Source organism: Triticum dicoccoides, chromosome 3B (genome assembly GCF_002162155.2).
Source record: "Triticum dicoccoides isolate Atlit2015 ecotype Zavitan chromosome 3B, WEW_v2.0, whole genome shotgun sequence".
NCBI classification, from domain to species: Eukaryota; Viridiplantae; Streptophyta; class Magnoliopsida; order Poales; family Poaceae; genus Triticum; species Triticum dicoccoides.
The window spans coordinates 426,805,104-426,827,786 of record NC_041385.1 but is presented as its reverse complement, the minus strand read 5'-3'; the positions used below and the strand labels follow the sequence as shown (position 1 = coordinate 426,827,786).

General features: G+C 47.6%; 1 protein-coding gene across 3 annotated transcripts; it reads left to right on the top strand.

Moving 5' to 3' along the window:
- The first annotated feature begins 6,270 nt into the window (after positions 1-6,270).
- LOC119276314 (S-type anion channel SLAH2-like) lies at positions 6,271-12,305 on the top strand. 3 transcript variants are annotated; one of them, XM_037557351.1, is made up of 4 exons: positions 6,271-6,589; positions 9,968-10,659; positions 10,757-11,524; positions 11,632-12,305. In XM_037557351.1, the coding sequence occupies exons 2-4, from the start codon at positions 9,982-9,984 to the stop codon at positions 12,043-12,045; spliced, it is 1,860 nt and encodes a 619-aa protein (XP_037413248.1). In that variant the 5' UTR covers positions 6,271-6,589; positions 9,968-9,981; the 3' UTR covers positions 12,046-12,305. The 3 variants fall into 3 exon arrangements, with proteins under 3 accessions (XP_037413248.1, XP_037413250.1, XP_037413249.1); XM_037557353.1 differs by lacking the exon at positions 6,271-6,589 and adding an exon at positions 9,525-9,774; XM_037557352.1 differs by lacking the exon at positions 6,271-6,589 and adding an exon at positions 9,525-9,865.
- Positions 12,306-22,683: the final 10,378 nt, after the last annotated feature.

Below are 22,683 nucleotides of genomic sequence, written 5' to 3'. Positions count from 1 at the left end.
TGAATCACTTGGTACTTGCGAACCATGCCTCATGGGCAAGATGACTAAAACGCCATTCTCCAGAACTATGGAGCGAGCAACTGATTTGTTGGAGATCATACATACTGATGTATGTGGTCCAATGAATGTTGAGGCTCGCGGCGGGTATCGTTATTTTCTCACCTTCACAGATGATTTGAGCAGATATGGGTATATCTACTTAATGAAACATAAGTCTGAAACATTTGAAAAGTTCAAAGAATTTCAGAGTGAAGTTGAAAATCATCGTAACAAGAAAATAAAGTTTCTATGATCTGATCATGGAGGAGAATATTTGAGTTACGAGTTTGGTCTACATTTGAAACAATGCAGAATAGTTTCGCAACTCACGCCACTCGGAACACCACAGCGTAATGGTGTGTCCGAACATCATAATCGTACTTTCCTAGATATGGTGTGATCGATGATGTCTCTTACTGATTTATCGCTATCATTTTGGGGTTATGCTTTAGAGATGGCTGCATTCACGTTAAATAGGGCACCATCAAAATCCGTTGAGACGACGCCTTATTAACTATGGTTTGGCAAGAAACCAAAGTTGTCATTTCTTAAAGTTTGGGGCTGCGATGCTTATGTGAAAAAGCTTCAACCTGATAAGCTCGAACCCAAATCAGAGAAATGTGTCTTCATAGGATACCCAAAGTAAACTGTTGGGTACAACTTCTATCATAGATCTGAAGGCAAGACATTCGTTGCTAAGAATGGATCCTTTCTAGAGAAGAAGTTTCTCTCGAAAGAAGTGAGTGGGAGGAAAGTAGAACTTGATGAGGTAACTGTACCTGCTCCTTTATTGGAAAATAGTTCATCACAGAAACCGGTTCCTGTGACGACTACACCAATAAGTGAGGAAGCTAATAATGTTGATCATGAAACTTCAGATCAAGTTACTACCGAACCTCGTAGGTCAACCAGACTAAGATCCGCACCAGAGTGGTATGGTAATCCTATTCTGGAGGTCATGTTACTTGACCATGGCGAACCTACGAACTATGAGGAAGGGATGATGAGCCCAAATTCTGCAAAATGGCTTGAGGTCATGAAATCTGAGATGGGATCCATGTATGAGAACAAAGTATGGACTTTGGTTGACTTGCCGGATGATTGGAAAGCCATCGAGAATAAATGGATCTTCAAGAAGAAGACTGACGCTGATGGTAATGTTACTGTCTACAAAGCTCGACTTATTGCAAAAGGTTTTCGACAAGTTCAAGGAGTTGACTACGATGAGACTTTCTCATCCGTAGCGATGCTTAAGTCTGTCCGAATCATGTTAGCAACTGCCGCATTTTATGATTATGAAATTTGGCAAATGGATGTCAAAACTGCATTCCTGAATGGATTTCTGGAAGAAGAGTTGTATATGATGCAACCAGAAGGTTTTTTCGATCCAAAGGATGCTAACAAAGTGTGCAAGCTCCAGCGATCCATTTATGAACTGGTGCAAGCCTCTCGGAGTTGGAATAAACGCTTTGATAGTGTGATCAAAGCATATGGTTTTATACAGACTTTTGGAGAAGCTTGTATTTACAAGAAAGTGAGTGGGAGCTCTGTAGCATTTCTAATATTATATGTGGACGACATATTATTGATTGGAAATGATATAGAATTTCTGTATAGCATAAAAGGATACTTGAATAAAAGTTGTTCAACGAAAGACCTCGGTGAAACTGCTTATATATTGGGCATCAAGATCTATAGAGATAGATCAAGATGCTTAATTGGATTTTCACAAAGTACATACCTTAATAAAGTTTTGAAGAAGTTCAAAATGGATCAAGCAAAGAAAGGGTTCTTGCATGTAATACAAGGTGTGAAACTGAGTCAGACTCAATGCCGACCATTGCAGAAGATAGAGTGAAAGTGAAAGAAGTTCCCTATGCTTCAGCCATAGGCTCTATCATGTATGCAATGATGTGTACCAGACCTGATGTGTGCCTTGCTATTAGTTTAGCAGGGAGGTACCAAAGTAATCCAGGAGTGGATCACTGGACAACGGTCAAGAACATCCTGAAATACCTGAAAAGGACTAAGGATATGTTTCTCGTTTATGGAGGTGACAAATAGCTAGTCGTAAATGGTTACGTCGATGCAAGCTTCGACACTGATCCAGACGATTCTAAATCGCAAACCGGATACGTGTTTATATTGAACGGTGGAGCTGTCAGTTGGTGCAGTTCTAAAAAAAGCGTCGTGGCGGGATCTACATGTGAAGCGGAGTACATAGCTGCTTCGGAAGCAGCAAATGAAGGAGTCTGGATGAAGGAGTTCATATCCGATCTAGGTGTCATACCTAGTGCATCGGGTCCAATGAAAATCTTTTGTGACAATACTGGTGCAATTGGCTTGGCAAAGGAATCCAGATTTCACAACAGAACCAAGCACATCAAGAGACGCTTCAATTCCATCCAGGACCAAGTCCAGGTGGGAGACATAGAGATTTGCAAGATACATACGGATCTGAATGTTGCAGACCCGTTAACTAAGCCTCTTCCACGAGCAAAACATGATCAACACCAAGGCTCCATGGGTGTTAGAATCATTACTGTATAATCTAGATTATTGACTTTAGTGCAAGTGGGAGACTGAAGGAAATATGCCCTAGAGGCAATAATAAAGTTATTATTTATTTCCTCATATCATGATAAATGTTTATTATTCATGCTAGAATTGTATTACCCGGAAACATAATACATGTGTGAATACATAGACAAACATAGTGTCACTAGTATGCCTCTACTTGACTAGCTCATGAATCAAAGATGGTTAAGTTTCCTAACCATATACATGAGTTGTCATTTGATTAACAGGATCATATCATTAGGAGAATGATGTGATTGAATTGATCCATTCCGTTAGCTTAGCACTTGATCGTTTATTATGTTGCTATTGCTTTCTTCATGACTTATACATGTTCCTATGACTATGAGATTATGTAACTCCCGCTTACTGGAGGAACACTTTGTGTGCTACCAAACGTCACAACGTAACTGGGTGATTATAAAGGTGCTCTATAGGTGTCTCCGAAGGTACTTGTTGAGTTGACGTATTTTGAGATTAGGATTTATCACTTTGATTGTCGGAAAGGTATCTCTGGGCCCTCTCGGTAATGCACATCACTATAAGCCTTGCAAGCAATGTAGCTAATGAGTTAGTTACGGGATGATGCATTACGTAATGAGTAAAGAGACTTGCCGTTAACGAGATTGAACTAGGCATTGAGATACCAACGATCGAATCTCCGGCAAGTAACATACCGATGACAAAGGGAACAACGTATGTTGTTATGCAGTTTGATCGATAAAGATCTTCGTAGAATATGTGGGAGCCAATATGAGCATCCAGGTTCCGCTATTGGTTATTGACCGGAGACGTGTCTCGGTCATGTCTACATAGTTCTCGAACCCGTAGGTTCCGCACGTTTAAAGTTAGATGACGGTTATATTATGAGTTTATGTGTTTTGATGTACCGAAGGTAGTTCGGAGTCCCGGATGTGATCATGGACATGACGAGAAGTCTCGAAATGGTCGAGACATAAAGATCGATATATTGAACGACTATATTTGGACACCGGAATGGTTCCGGGTGAGATTGGGACAATACCGGAGCTCCGGGAGGTTATCGGAACCCCCCGGGAGGTATATGGGCCTTAATGGGCTTTAGTGGAAAGGAGGGGAAAGGAGCAAGGGAGGGCCCCCCCCCCAAAGCCCAATCCGAATTGGGAAGGGGGGCGGCCCCCCTTTCCTTCCTCCCTCCTTCCTCTTCCTTCCCTCTCCTTCTCCAAATAGGAAAAGGAGGAGTCCTACTCCTGGTGGGAGTAGGACTCCCCCCTTGGGCGCGCCTCCTCCTCTTGGCCGGCCCCTCCTCCACTCCTTTATATACGGGGGAGGGGGGCACCCCATAGACACAACAATTGATGCCTTGGATCTCTTAGCCGTGTGCGGTGCCCCCCTCCACCATAGTCCACCTCGATAATATCGTAGCGATGCTTAGGCGAAGCCCTGCGTCGGTAGAACATCATCATCGTCACCACGCCGTCGTGCTGACGGAACTCTCCCGCAAAGCTCGACTGGATAGGAGTTTGAGGGACGTCATCGAGCTGAACGTGTGCTGAACTCAGAGGTGTCGTGCGTTCGGTACTTGATCGGTCGGATCGTGAAGACGTACGACTACATCAACCGCGTTGTGCTAACACTTCCGCTTTCAGTCTACAAGGGTACGTGGACAACACTCTCCCCTCTCGTTGCTATGCATCACCATGATCTTGCGTGTGCGTAGGAATTTTTTTTGAAATTACTACGTTCCCCAACACTCTCATGTTCTACTTCTCCTTGATGATGGCAGCGGGTGCGGACGTGCTGGCTGCTGCCTCGTCGATCTCCGTGTAGCTGGCTTCTTTCTCCGTCGGCAAGGCATGGTTTCGCGGACGTTGGCGACTGTTGGAGGCATGGGAGGAGCGGTACGACACGGTGTCGTCCATGATAGCCATGATGCTTGTGCCGTCGTGCTTCACCACGTGCTGGCTTGGAGCGGTGAGTTGTTGAACGACGCAACGCTTGGAGCTTCTTCCTCCATGAGCTGGTCTGCAGCGGCCTAGAGCGTCGTGGGAGGTGGAGCAGATAGTTGCCTGGCTCAACGGGCCACCCAACCGGCTTTTGTGCTAGAGAACTCCTCACCCCGCTCGCTGGATGCCATGAAGATTGTGGAGAAAATGGTGTAAGGTGGAGATGCGAGAGGAGTGTGGTGTCATTTTTGCCCTACGTCTAGCATCGTTTAAATAGCGGGCAGAAGGCCGGAGCCAACCGGTGTTGTGTTTAATGATGGGCGGCTCGCGAATGGACATGCGGCCAGAGTAGGTTTCTCAGCAGACACACGGGTTTAATGGAGGAAGACAGACATTCTGTAACCGTTTGAATACGACGAGGAGGCGTGTTCAGTCAGGCGTACAACGGGGGCGATCTCTCGGCCGGTGCGCCGCTTCAATGTCAACAGTGAGAGGTCGCGTCCGTTCTGTGCCGTCGTTAATGCGGAGCGGCCGCTTTACAATGACATGAATGCGGGCAGTTGACGCCAGACGAAAACACATGCATGCTTGGGTTGGGGTTAATGGTTATTGAGATCAAGGACATAAAATTCCAGCATTTATAAAACTAAAAGAAGAGCCCGCCAGCTTGCCGTTGAACGGTGTATCGTTGTTTGATACACCTATATAACTTTATAAACGCCTTATATTTAGTTACGGAAAGTGATCTTTGACCGCGATGCCTGTTGAAGAATGAGCCGATGACTCATAGGCCGTGGCTTGGTTAAGCAAACGGAACCCACCGGAGCTGTAGCAAAACCGAGTCTTAATTGGGCGATTAACACCGCTTATGGACCCAGGCCTGGGTGATTTATCCATGATCAGGATGAAGCTTGGATGGACTGATGTTAAAGAATCAGTGGATGAGTTGTGGTTAGGAATGAAATGTCACTCTAACCCAGAGCTAGCTAGTTTCCCCCGTAATGCGTTGAGGTGCAACAATTGACTGGACATCTAGGGATAAGCACGTTTTCCGATCATGCTGCACGAGCGGGTATGAAATAAAGCTAGCCAGAGGACATTACCTCAAAATTAAGAACGAAACGCATTTGTCCGGCGGGGAGTTCAGGGACATCTCTGTTTTATTTGTAGGTGCATGACAGATCGGATCCTCGTCGCGTGAACGGGTTTCATCAGACGAATAATCTAGCTGGGAGGCATCCGTTGGTCCATCTCATCGTTGGTACCCCTGGCCACGAACCCAATTTCGCCACTTGCGACAGTGCAAGTGCAAGTGAACAAACTTTTAGTGCCACGGCCCTCAACGTCGGACTTGACGACGCAGAATCGACCATCAAATCTGGATCCAGTGACTTTTCAGCCCTCTGCTGGGAAATTCTCCTGTGGCGTGACCAACCTGCCCGAGTAGAACCCACCGATGGATCCTAGTTGGCAGTTGGCACCCACGAAGTCGCCCACTGGGCTGTGACGGCGGGAGCGATGGATGGTGGCCACTGACGTCGTACTACAACATGTGCCATGTCGCACAGCACAAACCACCATATCGTGCACGACCTAAAAAATCCTCGGCTGATTAGGTCCCTCCCGGCTGCTGCTTATGTTTTCACAATCATGCGCATTAATTCCCTTCCCTCATCGTCGTTGCTACTCCTAATCTTTATCGCCTCCCTATAAAAGCACGGCTTCTCAGGGGGGAAGGAGTGCGAGAACCACTAGTGCCAGTTTAAACCAGCTAGCTTCTTCCCCTTGCCCAACAAGCTCTCGCCATAGCCAAGAAGAGAAAGCCTGTGGCACATTGTTCCTCGGTCAGATCAAACCTTATCGTCTTCGCTGCTTTCGCATCTCGTGGCTTCCAATAGCATACCGCGCGCGCTGGGTTCGGAAGATCGCCGCTGCCGTCGGCACCGCGCGCACGCGCAGGCGCAGGCGGAGGCGCAGCAGTCAAACAAGTTGCACGGCGGGGAGCTGAGTTAGCTTTGGAGAGTAGCGGCCCGGCACTACTTAGCCAGGTACGTAGTAGTAGCACGGCACAACCTGCCCGAGTAATTTCATGGTGATGCCGGCCGCCGCTTTATTTATGGGGTTACGGGATGCGATGGACGGGGACGTGAACGACCCACGGTGAAAGGATCGGGTGCTTTGCTTGTCGCTTACGCGCTGATATTGGCCTCTGCTGCCTGCTGCGATCCAGAGGATTTGTTCCATCTACCTGCGCCGCCGTCCTCTCTCTTGTCCGCTTGCTCCATCAACATCGTCGAGGCTAGTTAAGTGCTACCGTACGGCATGTACTCTTCACCCACTAGACTACTGTGTAATTAGCTGTCCTCAACTAGCGCTCACGGTCTGTATCGGCTTGTGCGTAATACTGTAGTACTATTGTATAGTATTTAGCTAGGGAATAGTACTGGTTTGACTTACACTGCCCCTCTGTTCCATGATAATGTCGTGTATAGATTTTCTAAAAGTCAAACCTCATGAAATTTGATCAATTTTACGGAGAAAACATTTACATCTAGAATGCCAATTATATACATTAAATTCACCAGAAGATGTAATTTCATAGTATATTTGATATTGTAAATATAAATAGTTTTCCTTATAAATTGTCCCATGTTTTATTAACTTACCAAAACAAAAACATAATTTCTTTGATAAGTCATTAATTATCATCAAATAAGTGCTTATATCTATATCTCTATATCTCTATATACTACTTAAAAAGAACGCAAGTTCCCATTTCACCTCTCTTTCGTCCAACCTTTCCTTATATACGTCCCACTCTTTCCTTTTCCTCGTTGATTTTACCTCTCATCTCCAATTATTCCTCACATCCATTCTTTCTAAAATGGAATCAATTGTTTCATGTTTTATTAACTTACCAAAATAAAAATATTTTTTGGCAAGTCATTAAATTCTTATCAATTAAGTGTTTAACAATAAAATGATAGGTAAATCATGACGATTACATACGAAAACTTTGTGAGATTTTAGCGCATCAATATAATGATAGACGTGCAGTCACGGGCTAATCAAATACAATGTTTATACTCCCGTTGCAACGCACGGGCAATTGTCTAGTAGAAATAACATTTTGGAGGACCTGCTGGTTGAGCAACGGTAATTTGCCTAGAAAATTGTGGAAATAGGACAGGGAGAAGAATTTAGAGTTTTAGGATAGGGTATCAGGTATCTGTTAGAGATGCCCTAAGGCTGCCTCTAAAGCAGGCATAGATGCCGCCTCCATATGTTGTGCAAAACTGTCACCAAAGATAGAAAAAAAAATAGTCACCTCTAAGCTTAGAGCCTGCCTTCTATGAATAGAATATCAATATCTTAACATATGAGCACATACAAGTGGAAAGTTTTGCAGGCAAAATGGTGAGATTAAGGTTTAGAGTATAAAACAAAATGACCTATATATAGCTTTAGGGTTGCCTCTCCATCAATATTTTCCTGGTAAACGGGAGGGCCTGGATCTGGGCCCGGGGAGTAGGCAGACACGGCTGCCGGGGAACCGCGCGCTTTGAGCGCCTTTGACTCACCACCTTTCTGCTTCCACTCTGTCTTCCAACAATAGGTAGTACGAGCACCCGTTTTTTTTTTCCTTCCACCAATTCATCTCCCCCTTTCTTTTCTTTTTGCGGAAAAATTCATCTCCCCCTTTCAACTATACAATATATATACACTCACCATCTACCTAGGCCTACCTCTATATATACAGCCAGTGCGCCCCTTGTAGCCACCACACCTCCATCGACCCTCCATTGTGATAGCCTCCATTGTTTGGTTGCTATCTACTCCTATCGCCACTACTCTCATCCTTTACACAACACATCTCCTTTTTTTGGCTTTTGCTGGGGTTTTCACAGCACGTCTCGTTCCTGAACTAATTCTCAAGACCAACAGGTAAATCCATAAAATGGATGGGAAGCAAGCATTTGCATGCATGCATGGATGCCATCAATCCATGGTGGTGCCCATGCTTCTTTGGTGCCATCTGTTTGCTGGTTCTTTTAGTAGTTCGTGGTGGTCTCGAGAAAGTGATGAGGTTTTTTCGATACCTTTAGCCGTGTCATTCTGTCGGTTTCTCTTGCTCGGTGTTGCATGGCTCTCATGCCATGCGGCCAAGAAAGAGTACGTGTACGCTAACGCTATGAATTGGAGTTGCTAGCCTAGAAATGAATTACTAGGAAGAATCGTTAGGGTAGCCGCAAGGTGTTGTCAGCTGGGAAGGGATTCCCGGTGACATCTAGGGAGGGTACACCCAATCCGGTAATGCACGGAAGCACCGGTTTACTATAGTCGACCGACTGTGACCGGCGTCTCTGTAGTTAACTGGGTAGTTTCTTAACGAAAAAAAGAAGAAAAAAAAACTTGTTTAGTTTCGACAGTACAGCTAGTTAGTCTGCTAGCTGTATATCGCAAACATCACAGTGATCATTCTCGCCACAAGTCAAAAACCTTATCGCATCCATATAGTACATGTTGCATCGTGTCCGACTGGACGGTCCGACCGTAGCTGGCCATGAGTAAACGTTCAGTTTCCACACGGGTCTCCCGATTCTTCTTTTTTGAGGGTAAGGGTCTCCCGATTCTAAGGGCCGCCTTTTTGAAGCACTCCTGGCTTGGACTCTGGTGCGTATCATATATTCATACGTAGTACACATGCGTACCTGCCTCTCCCTGTCGCCGGCAAGCAAAAAGGTACTTATTCCACCCTACTGTCGCCGTAGTGCTGTACTACCATAGAACAAGATCGCGAAGATCTTCTCGATCGGGCCGTATGGATTGCGGAGGAGGAGGCAGTGTCAAAGTTTGACAAGGAGAAACAGGCAAGTTTCTCCTCGGCTGACGGCGACGGGCGTTGGCGGTACACCGTACCGAACCTTCGCGATGTATGGCAACCGCGGCCAGCGCCGAGCCGTCACGGTCGCCGGCCGGCGGCGTGCTCTGCCGCTCAACTGGCAGGCACCACCAGCTCCCGCGCGCGCGTGCAGAAAAGGAGTCGCTAGCTTTGGAGCTTTCCCACCAGGGCCAAGCTAAGCTAGTAGCTCTATAAATCCAGCACCTCTCGCACCGAGCCTAGCTGCAACCTGACTCCGATACACTGCGAGCTAGGGCGCACCGAGAAATCGATCCGGTTGTCCTGTTGTTAGGCGAGCGAGAACAGTTTACGATTCACACACTAGTCCAGGTAAGAATATACTGGTAGGATTTAGGATCGATATGGCAAGCGTGGCCATACGGGAATGCCCAGCCGTGCTCCGGCCGAATTGGTGTATCTGGTATTGCCATACTTGATTATGTCCTTCTGGTTCATTATTATGTTCCAGCAGCGGTGCATATTTTGCTAACTGGAGCACTACTGTGTGTACATGATTCTGCAGGTTTCTCGATCGGTATGGAGTTGAGCAACAAAGACGTCCAAATCCAAATGGGCAGCCAGCTAGGCGAGCAGTCGTCCAGAGAAGGTCTCCCGTCGCTGCTCATCCAGGTTCCATCGCGGACTATCGCCGGCTTCGACTGCGTCGGCCGGGACGCCGTCTCCCCCGCCGCCCTGAACGAGCGGAACAACAAGGACACTGTCATTAGCATCCAGGCGCCGGCGACCCCACCAGCAGCTGCCCCTGTGCGCGCGTACGACGACACGCAGATACCCTACTCCCTTTCCCTCAGCATGCCGGCGTCGCCGTCGGGGCTCCACTTCTCGCAGTTCAGGGCGGCGTCCGTGCGCCGCAACGAGGCGCGCGCGGCGGTGGCGCCCTCCGACGCCAAGCAGGCGGAGGCGCAATCTCCGCGGCTGCTGCAGCAGACGCGGTTCCACTCGCAGCCGATCCTCCACGCGTCCCAGATCAACGACGGGACGCGGAGGGCCGACAGCACGCGCGACAAGCGGTTCGATCCGTTCAAGACCTTCTCCGGCCGCCTCGAGCGGCAGCTCTCCAACCTGCGCGGCCGGCCGCTGGACCCCATGGACCTCGGCTCCCACCATTCCAAGATCTCCGAGGAGACCGACCAGGTTCCCGGCACCGACCGCTACTTCGACGCCCTGGAAGGCCCCGAGCTCGACACCCTCAGGGTAAGTAAGCAACGGTTTGCCTTGAACTGTGTCAGTGACCTTCAGCTGTGAGGCTAACGGTTGGGTCTTTCCTTTTCTGTTGCGTGTGGTTGTTCAGGCCACGGAGGTACCGGTGCTGCCCAACGACGAGAAGTGGCCGTTCCTGCTGCGGTTCCCGATCAGCGCCTTCGGGATGGTCCTCGGCGTGAGCAGCCAGGCGATTCTGTGGAAGACGCTGGCGTCGGCGCCGCCGACGGCGTTCCTGCACGTGAGCCTCGTGGTGGCCCACGCGCTGTGGTACATCTCGCTGGCGCTGATGGGCCTCGTGTCCTGCATCTACCTGCTCAAGATCGTCTTCTACTTCGAGGCGGTCCGGCGCGAGTTCTACCACCCTATACGCGCCAACTTCTTCTTCGCGCCGTGGATCGCCTGCCTCTTCCTGGTGCAGGGCGCCCCGCGGGAGCTGGCCGAGGTGCACCACGGCGTCTGGTACATGCTCATGGTGCCCATCTTCTGCCTCGAGCTCAAGATCTACGGCCAGTGGATGTCCGGTGGCCAGCGTCGGCTGTCCAAGGTGGCCAACCCGTCCAACCACCTCTCCATCGTCGGCAACTTTGTCGGCGCGCTGCTGGGGGCCAAAATGGGCATCCGCGAGGGCCCCATCTTCTTCTTCGCCATCGGGCTTGCGCACTACATTGTCCTGTTCGTCACCCTCTACCAGCGGCTCCCCACCAACGTCACGCTTCCCAAGGAGCTCCACCCGGTCTTCTTCCTCTTCGTTGCGGCGCCCAGTGTCGCCTCCATGGCCTGGGCCAAGATCAACGGCGAGTTCGACAACGGCGCCCGGATAGCCTACTTCATTGCGCTCTTCCTGTACATGTCACTGGTACGTAACCAACAGACTCTACTTGTTCCCACATAAACCTGATGGCGTCGTTCCTCTGTATTTATATGGTATCTGTAGGGATTCTGATTTGTGTCTGTGATGAGCAGGCCGTGCGGATCAACTTCTTCAGAGGGTTCCGGTTCTCGCTGGCGTGGTGGGCGTACACGTTCCCGATGACCGGCGCCTCGATCGCGACCATAACGTACGCGACGGAGGTGACCAACGTGCTGACGCGGACGCTGTCGATCGGCCTCTCGGGCATTGCCACCGTCACGGTAGCCGGCCTGCTGGTGACCACCATGTTCCACGCCTTCGTGCTCAGGGACCTCTTCCCCAATGACGTCTCCATCGCCATCACCCGGAGGAAGCCCAAGTTCAGCAAGATCCTTGCGCACTTCCGCTCCTCCAGCTCCGACATGAAGGAGCTCGTGCTCTCCGTCTCCAAGTCGCCCAACACCGACTCCGATTCCTCGCTCACAGACACCGATCCGTCCGTCACCAAAGGCAAAGCCGAGCCGTAGAGCCACACCCCGCGCGCTCTCTCGCGCATACCTAGCTGTACATAATTCTTTTCAGTCTCTTGGACAAGATGAGCTTAAGAGCAGAATGGAAGCATGCAGCTGGTCGGCGTGAGTGCACATACTGCCGTGGAAAGCATGGATATATCCTTGGAGCAATTTTTGTGGTGATGAGGGTATAATGTGAGGCACGTAGGTCGATCCATCTGTGTATAGGTCTACGGACATGTATAACAGAAATAAACCAACAAACATTGTCTGGACCTTGCAGAATTGGTCGAATGATTCAGCATAGCCTGGGTTCATACCAAATCTAACTCCGTATCCACCGCGCCCTCCGGTAACGGCACGCGTCAAACGCGGCGTCGTGGGAGAGATCGTGGGCAATTTTTTAATCAAGAAAGGCGTAACGTTCGCCTCTCCTCTTTATAAGCAGAGGAAACAGGGCCGTTCCCCCACCTTCGCCATTTGCGGTTCCTTCCTCAGAAAGCTCCGCCGCTCCCCTCCGCTTTCCAAGCCGAAAGAGAGCAGCGCTCCGCCGCCCGTCGCCGCCGTCGCCACCAACGCCTCCGCGCTCCCCGCTGCCTCCGCCATGGCTCCGAAGACCGGGAAGAGCGCGAAGTCGACCGAGGCGCTGCGCGAGGAGCGAGCGCTTTTCCCCCCCGAGCTCACCCCGAAGGCGCTGCGGGAGGAGTTCTATCTCTTCTGGTCGACGGAGACGCGGGCGCATCCGCGCACGCCGGTGCTCTCCGCCGAGGCTTCTACCTCGAAGCGGTGCCCAAAAGGGTACCATTTCTTCCCAGTGTTCTTCTACTGCGGGCTCTGCCCGCCCTTTTCTGATTTCTTCTGCGACGTCATGAATACATACGGGCTCCATCTCCTTGACTTCACCCCCAACGCCGTTCTGACAATGGCGGTTTTCGCGCATCTTTGCGAGAACTTCGTCGGAATCCACCCCAACGTTGCCCTTTTCCGCCATTATTTCATTCCCCGGGTCGAGAAAGGAGAGCCCTTGTCGGGCGGGGTCTCCTGGATCTCAAGGGTCGGCAAGAAGGAGGTGTATCTGGAGGGGGAGCTCCGCAGCAAATGGGACGAGTGGAGGGCTGAGTGGTGTTGGATTGTCGACGCAGATCCGCAGCCCTTCACCACTTTGCGCCAGACCCGAGTGGTGCGCGGCGGCGACTGGACTTTCTTCGTCGCCGCATCCACTCGGATTCTGCGGCTCAGACTTGCCGGGCTCACAGTCGGGGCCGTTGGCGCGGACTTTCTTCGTCGCCGCATCGCCCCTCTGCAGGAGAGGGGGAGGCCTGCCTGGCTGTTTGGCGGCCCGGCAGATATCATGAGGCTGCGTCCAGGCCTCAACTTCAACTTCACAGTTCTGGAGCTTGACGGGATCCTCAAGGAGCTATTCAAGCACGACGCCAACCATCCGGAGTGGTTCAGGCTGCCGTAGGGCGTCATCCCACTGTGCAACAACTCCCAGCTTGATCGCATCCGCGCAATGATGCCGGAGTGCGACTCGCACGGGATTATCCCAACTTGGAAGGAGCCCGCTGACGACGTCATACGGCAATTCTTCGACAGCCTGGTGGAGGTAGCAGTCCGCGCCGACGAGCAGAGGCTCCTCACCCGCGACACCACCGACGATGAGATGCGGTACATCGCCACCAGGGCCGAAGAGGCAGCGGCAGCCGCCGCCGCGGGTGAGTTTGGCTTCACGTTGGAGGAGGCAGAGGCGGCCGAGGCGGCAAGCCTTGCCGACCGAGAGGACCTTGGCGGGGAGGTCGCTGGCGAGGAGGAGCCCGAAGCCGAGGCAAGCGAGCCTGCCGGGGGCGCAAGTGGCCAGCCGGGGCCTTGTCTTCTCAGTTAAGACACTTTGTTCTTGAATGGCACAAATAGGAATGGCGGAGGATCTTGCCGGGAAGGACAAGGCCCCGGCAAGAGGAGCTTGCCGGGAAGGCCAACCAAGGCATTTCAAGAGACTTGCCGCGACGCGCCGCGCGTCCCGGCAAGACCCGGCGAGCGACAAGCTTGCGGGTGCGACAAGACGGCGACCGCGGCAAGGCGCTTGCCGCGGCAGAGCCACCACTCTGCGCCCACGCTCCAGCGCATCCGACGACGTGTCGCCGCAGGATCATTCCAGGCGCACGTGGCGGGTAGCTGTGCAGCCAAGCGGTGCGAGGTGGCGAGTGGAGATGACGAGAAGGCCATCGTGGCGATCGGTGGCGCCCCTAACGGTCGTTTCCTGCACTGTTTGGGCGACCAGACGGGCATTAAATGCCCTTGTCCCCTGCCGTCAGAGTTAGGTAGGGGGCACTGTAGATAGCGGTTGTACCAACCCCTTTTTTTACTTTTTTACCCCTTCTGCGTTGCCACCTGTCGGTGACCCCTTTAGCCTATAAAAAGGAGGCCCATGCGCACGTAGAGGGGGTTCGACTCATTCGAAACTACAACATACCCACGCTCTCGAGGAAGAACAGAATAGAAACACAAAACAACAGTAGGAGTTTTATCTCTCCGGAGAGCTCCGAAGCTGGGTAAAATCTCTCGCGTGCTTCGCCTCGATCTGCTCTTCGTGCGCCCTCTGCTCCCTGCCGGACCGAAAAGGGGCCCTGCCCCATAGGTGTTCGTTTCCCACGACATCTTGAACGTTTTTAAATTATGATCTAAATTCTAGTACCGTATTGGACTAGACATAGTACATACGGCGTGGGCCTTTGCGTTGGTACCAACGCATACGAGTACAACTCATTTACTTGTCCTCCAAGGACTCTCATGTATTGCCCTCATATATACCCCATGTAGTCGCACCTCAGACGGTCGGTCGTCTCGTGCTTGTAATACTCTTCCTCATAGTGATTGCGCCTTCGTGCGTCCGTGGTTTTCTCCCGCAAGGGTTTCTACGTAACAATCCGTGTCTCTCTGTCTCGTTTATTTCTCGTATCTATCAAGTGGTATACAGAGCTGAGGTTTAGATACGAGATTTGAGATCGAGATATTATGGTTCGGTGTGCGCCGCCGCACACGTCTGGCGATCCGCGGCAGATCGACTTTCCCTGCAGCCGAGACCGACAGGTATTCTGCCGCTGATCCGATTCTTAATTGAGCAGACGTCCGTGGCCAACATAAGGCCGGTCACAGTGGGAAGGAACTTAGGAGTAACATCACACACTTCAATACAACTTTGCTTATCTGGCACGTATTTAATGAAGAGAGAGGTGCTTGTGGTAACTAGCTAAGTTACCGGAACATCACATACTCCAAGAAACAATGAGTCTATAACCTAATAAATACATCGTTACATGACACTACATAGATGTTCCTATCCACTATGGAGGTAGTAACATAATCTAGGGAAGTGTGTAAGTTACTAGCTTATGTTCTTGCCCATTGTGACCAGTCTAAGCTTCCGCCGCTCCGTCGCGTCAAATTAACAAGTCGCCGAGTTGCCGCCGCTGCTCCCGCGTACAGGATCAAGTCCCGAGGTACAAGGCTGGTCGGTTTTTTCTGCTGCTTCACGTGGTCAAACGTACCTAAGTTGCTGCTGCTACTTGCATCATCCCACTACTTCACGTGGTTGTTAAGGCTGATCTAGTGATCAGATTTCTTTTGGTCCGTTTTCAATTGCTACGGTCACCAGCGACTACCAGGTGCTATCTCTCTAGTTCTTTGTCCTGCAATATTAATTCTACCAAGAATTTTTCTACGGGCTTGTACTACTTTGTGTACACAGATTTATCTACTCATGGCTTTCATGAAGTACGATCTTCCGCCGCTGGACTGTGACACAAAGTTTACCCTATGGCAAGTCGAGATGCGAGCATTGTTGGCGCAAGCCGATTATCAGGATGCACTCAGTTTTTCTTCAAGGTGGAGTTTTGGGGATTATGACCCGTCGGGATAATGGATGTAATATTGCTGCAGTTATTTGAAGAACACAATTCAGTTATCAAGAAAAAAAAGGATATGGAGGAGGTAATTATTAAGCCTGTTGGTAGCCAGCATATACTTTATTCTTTCCATAGTATTTTGCTGTCATGCATGTGAAGGTTTTGTTTTGATATTCATGTTCGTGATGAGAATCAGTTGAGGTGCAAGAAGGAGACTGTTTTGTTTCTGCTAGATACTACAACATTTAGCGCTGTTAAGTTTCAAGTGCAATTTAGTTGTCTTTGCTCTTTCAAGAGGGGTCTATTGCAGAGTTGAAACTCCGTTGTATGTTAAGATGGTTTCTTCATCCGACAGTTGTTCTACAAGGACAGTTTATGACCATGTCATGGATTTTCACAAGTCGGCAGTTTTTTGGGTGCACGCGATGCCATCCGTACCATATGTTGGGGAACGTAGTAATTTCAAAAAATTTCCTACGCACACGCAAGATCATGGTGATGTATATCAACGAGAGGGGGAGTGTATATTCATACCCTTGAAGATCGCTAAGCGGAAGCATTTATCAACGCGGTTGATGTAGTCGTACGTCTTCACGATCTGACCGATCCAAGTACCGAACGCACGGCACCTCCGAGTTCTGCACACGTTCAGCTCGATGACGTCCTCGCCTTCTCGATCCAGCAAGATGGGAGAAGTAGTAGATGAGTTCCGGCAGCACGACGGCGTGGTGACGGTGTTGGTGAAGAACAATCTCTGCAGGGCTTCGCCTAAGCACTACGAAAACTATGACGGAGGATAAACTAGAGGGGACGGGGTTGCCGGCACACGGCTTGGTGTTTCTTGATGTGTCTTTGGTGCTAGCCCTGCCCCTCTATTTATATGTTGAGCCTTGGGGTCGAAACTTGGAGTAAAAGCCTCCACAAAGTCGGTTTTGCCCGAAAGGCAAGAGTCCTACACGGACTCCAGGGCTAGACGCCAGGGTTCCCGGCGTCTACACCCTAGACGCCAGGGTTCCTGGCGTCTAGCCTCTAGTCTCCGCAAAACTTCCTTTTACACTTTCCATAAGCCTCGTGGGCTTTCCCGTTTGGCCCAAATAACGTGTTCTCGTACCCAAACATTTCGGGAAACATTCGGAACCCCTTTCGGTGAATTCCGGAACCCTTCCGGAGATCAAACACTATTATCCCATATATCAAACTTTATCTCCGGACCATTCCGGAGTTCCTCGTCATGTCCATGATCTCATCCGGGACTCCGAACAACATTCGGTTACCAACATGCATAACTCATATAATACTATATCGTCAACGAAACGTTAAGCGTGCGGACCTTACGGGTTCGAGAACTATGTAGACATGACCGAGACACGTTTCCGGTCAATAACCAATAGCGGGACCTGGATGCCCATATTGGCTCCCACATATTCTACGAAGATCTTTATTGGTCAAACCGCATAACAACATACGTTGTTCCCTTTGTCATCGGTATGGTACTTACCCGAGATTCGATCGTCGGTATCCAATACCTAGTTCAATCTCGTTACCGGCAAGTCTCTTTACTCGTTACGTAATGCATCATTCCGTAACTAACTCATTAGCTACATTGCTTGCAAGGCTTATAGTAATGTGCATTACCGAGAGGGCCCAGAGATACCTCTCCGACAATCGGAGTGACAAAACCTAATCTCGAAATACGCCAACCCAACATGTACCTTTGGAGACACCTGTAGTACTCCTTTATAATCACCCAGTTACGTTGTGACGTTTGGTAGCACCCAAAGTGTTCCTCCGGTAAACGGGAGTTGCATAATCTCATAGTTACAGGAACATGTATAAGTCATGAAGAAAGCAATAGCAATATACTAAACGATCAAGTGCTAGGCTAACGGAATGGGTCATGTCAATCACATCATTCTCCTAATGATGTGATCCCATTAATCAAATGACAACACATGTCTATGGTTAGGAAACATAACCATCTTTGATTAATGAGCTAGTCAAGTAGAGGCATACGAGTGACGTTATGTTTGTCTATGTATTCACACATGTATCATGTTTCCGGTTAATACAATTCTAGCATGAATAATAAACATTTATCATGAAATAAGGAAATAAATAATAACTTTATTATTGCCTCTAGGGCATATTTCCTTCAGTCTCCCACTTGCACTAGAGTCAATAATCTAGTTCACATCGCCATGTGATTTAACACCAATATTCATATCTGTATATGATTAACACCCATAGTTCACATCGTCATGTGACCAACACCCAAAGGGTTTACTAGAGTCAATAATCTAGTTCACACCGCTTATGTGATTAACACCCAAAGAGTACTAAGGTGTGATCATGTTTTGCTCGTGAGAGAAGCTTAGTCAACGGGTCTGTCACATTTAGAGCCGTATGTATTTTGCAAATATACTATGTCTACAATGCTCTGTACGGAGCTACTCTAGCTAATTGCTCCCACTTTCAATATGTATCCAGATTGAGACTTAGAGTCATCTGGATCGGTGTAAAAGCTTGCAGCGATGTAACTTTTACGACGGGCTCTTTTATCACCTCCATAATCGAGAAATATTTCCTTAGTCCTCACTAAGGATATTCGTGACCAATGTTCAATGATCTACTCCTAGATCACTATTGTACTCCCTTGCCAAATTCAGAGCAAGGTATACAATAGGTCTGCTACATTGCATAACATACTTTATAGAACCTATGGCTGAGGCATAGGGAATGACTTTCATTCTCTTTTCTATTTTCTGCTGTGGTCGGGATTTGAGTCTTACTCAATTTTATACCTTTGCAACACAGGCAAGAACTCTTTCTTTGACTGTTCCATTTTGAACTACTTCAAAATCTTGTCAAGGTATGTACTCATTGAAAATCTTATCAAGCGTCTTGATCTATCTCAATAGATCTTGATGCTCAATATGTAAGTAGCTTTGTCGAGGTCTTTCTTCGAAAAAACTCCTTTCAAACACTCCTTTATGCTTTGCAGAATAATTCTACATTATTTCCGATCAACAATATGTCATTCACATATACTTATCAGAAATGTTGTAGTGCTCCCACTCACTTTCTTGTAAATACAGGCTTCTCCAAAAGTCTGTATAAAACCATATGCTTTGATCACACTATCAAAACATTTATTCCAACTCCGAGATGCTTGCACCAGTCCATAAATGGATCGCTGGAGCTTGCACACTTTGTTAGCACCTTTTGGATCAACAAAACCTTCTGGCTGCATCATATACAACTCTTCTTCTAGAAATCCATTCAAGAATGCAGTTTTGACATCCATTCGCCAAATTTCATAATCATGAAATGCAGCAATAGCTAACATGATTCGGACAGACTTAAGCATCGCTACGGGTGAGAAAGTCTCATCGTAGTCAACCCCTTGAACTTGTCAAAAACCTTTCGCAACAAGTCGAGCTTTATAGACAGTTACATTACCATCAGCGTTAGTCTTCTTCTTAAAGATCCATTTATTCTCAATGGCTTGCCGATCATCGGGCAAGTCAACCAAAGTCCATACCTTGTTTTCATACATGGATCCCATCTCAGATTTCATGGCCTCTAGCCATTTTGCGGAATCTGGGCTCATCATCGCTTCCTCATAGTTCGTAGGTTTATCATGGTCTAGTAACATGACTTTTAGAACAGGATTACCGTACCACTCTGGTGTGGACCGTACTCTGGAAGACCTACGAGGTTCTGCAGTAACTTGATCAGAAGTTTCATGATCATCATCATTAGCTTCCTCACTAATTGGTGTAGGAATCACTGGAACTGATTTCAGTGATGAATTATTTTCCAATTCAGGATAAGGTACAGTTACCTCATCAAGTTCTACTTTCCTCCCACTCACTTCTTTCGAGAGAAACTCCTTCTCTAGAAATGATCCATTTTTAGCAACGAATATCTTGCCTTCGGATCTGTGATAGAAGGTGTACCCAACAGTTTCCTTTGGGTATTCTATGAAGATGCACTTCTCCAATTTGGGTTTGAGCTTATCAGGATGAAAGCTTCTCACACAAGCATCGCAGCCCCAAACTTTAAGAAACAACAACTTGGGTTTCTTGCTAAACCACAGTTCATATGCTATCGTCTCAACGGATTTAGATGGTTCCCTTTTAACGTGAATGCAACTGCTCTAATGCATAACCCCAAAACAATATTGGTAAATCAGTAAGAGACATCATAGATCGCACCATATCCAATAAAGTGCGGTTACGACGTTCGGACACACCAAAACATTGTGGTGTTCCAGGTGGCGTGATCTGTGAAACTATTCCACATTGTTTTAATTGAAGACCAAACTCGTAACTCAAATATTCGTCTCCGCGATCAGATCGCAGAAACTTTATTTTCTTGTTACGATGAGTTTTCCACTTCACTCTGAAATTCTTTGAACCTTTCAACTATTTCAGACTTATGTTTCATCAAATAGATATACCCATATCTGCTCAAATCATCTTGTGAAGGTCAGAAAATAATGATACTTGCCACGAGTCTTCATACTCATTGGTCTACATATATCAGTATGTATTATTTCCAACAAGTCAGTAGCTCGTTTCATTGTTCAGAAGAACGGAGTTTTAGTCATCTTGCCCAAAAGGCACGGTTCGCAAGCATCAAATGATTCATAACCAAGTGATTCCGAAAATCCATCTTTATGGAGTTTCTTCATGCGCTTTACACCGATATGACCCAAACGGCAGTGCCACAAATAAGTTGCACTATCATTATTAACTTTGCATCTTTTGGCATCAATATTATGAATATGTGTATCACTAAGACCGAGATCCAACAAACTATTTTCATTGGGTGTATGACCATTGAAGGTTTTATTCATGTAAACAGAACAACAATCTCTGATTTTAACGTATTGCAATAAACATGATCAAATCATATTCATGCTCAACGCAAACGCCAAATAACATTTATTTAGGTTTAACCCTAATCCCAAAAGTATAGGGAGTGTGCGATGATGATCATATCAATCTTGGAACTACTTCCAACACTCATCGTCCCTTCCCCTTCAACTAGTCTCTATTTATTCTGTAACTCCTGTTTCGAGTTACTAATTTTAGCAACCGAACAAGTATCAAATACTCAGGGGCTACTATAAACACTAGTAAGGCACACATCAATAATCTGTATATCAAATATACCCTTGTTCACTTTGCCATCCTTCTTATCCACCAAATATTCAGGGCATTTCCGCTTCCAGTGACCATTTCCTTTGCAGTGTAAACACTTAGTTTCATGCTTTGGTACAGCTTTGGTCTTCTTCATGGGAGTGACAACTTGTTTGCCATTCTACTTGAAGTTTCCCTTTCTTTCCCTTTGCCCTTTTCTTAAAACTAGTGGTCTTGTCAATCATCAACACTTGATGCTCTTTCTTGATTTCTACCTTCGTCAATTTCAACATCACGAAGAGCTCGGGAATCATTTTCGTCATCCCTTGCATATATAGTTCATCACGAAGTTCTAGTAACTTAGTGATGGTGACTAGAGAATTCTGTCAATCACTATCTTATCTGGAAGATTAACTCCCACTTGATTCAAGCGATTGAAGTGCCCAGACAATCTGAGCACATGCTCACTAGTTGAGCGATTCTCCTCCATCTTTTAGCTATAGAACTTGTTGGAGACTTCATATCTCTCAACTCGGGTATTTGCTTGAAATATCAACTTCAATTTCTGGAACATCTCATATGGTCCATGACGTTCAAAACATCGTTGAAGACCCGGTTCCAAGCCGTAAAGCATGGTGCACTAAACTATCAAGTAGTCATCATATTGAGCTAGCCAAACGTTCATAATGTCTGCATCTGCTCCTGCAATAGGTCTGTCACCTAGCGGTGCATTAAGGACATAATTCTTCTATGCAGCAATGAGGATAAACCTCAGATCACGGATCCAATCCGCATCATTGCTACTAACATTTTTCAACACAATTTTCTCTAGGAACATATCAAAATAAACATATGAAAGCAACAATATGAGCTATTGATCTACAACATAATTTGCAAAATACTACCAGGACTAAGTTCATGATAAATTTAAGTTCAATTAATCATATTACTTAAGAACTCCCACTTAGACAGACATCTCTCTAGTCATCTAAGTGATCACGTGATCCAAATCAACTAAACCATGTCCGATCATCACGTGAGATGGAGTAGTTTCAATGGTGAACATCACTATGTTGATCATATCTACTATATGATTCACGTTCAACCTTTCGGTCTCCGTGTTCCGAGGCCATATCTGTATATGCTAGGCTCGTCAAGTATAACATGAGTATTCCACGTGTGCAACTGTTTTGCACCCGTTGTATTTGAACGTAGAGCCTATCACACCCGATCATCACGTGGTGTCTCAGCACGAAGAACTTTCACAACGGTGCATACTCAGGGAGAACACTTCTTGATAATTAGTGAGAGATCATCTTAAAATGCTACCGTCAATCAAAGCAAGATAAGATGCATAAAGGATAAACATCACATGCAATCAATATAAGTGATATGATATGGCCATCATCATCTTGTGCTTGTGATCTCCATCTTCGAAGCACCGTCATGATCACCATCGTCACCGGCGCGACACCTTGATCTCCATCGTAGCATCGTTGTCGTTACGCCATCTATTGCTTCTACGACTATCGCTACCGCTTAGTGATAAAGTAAATCAATTATAGGGCGTTTCCATATCATACAATAAAGCGACAACCATATGG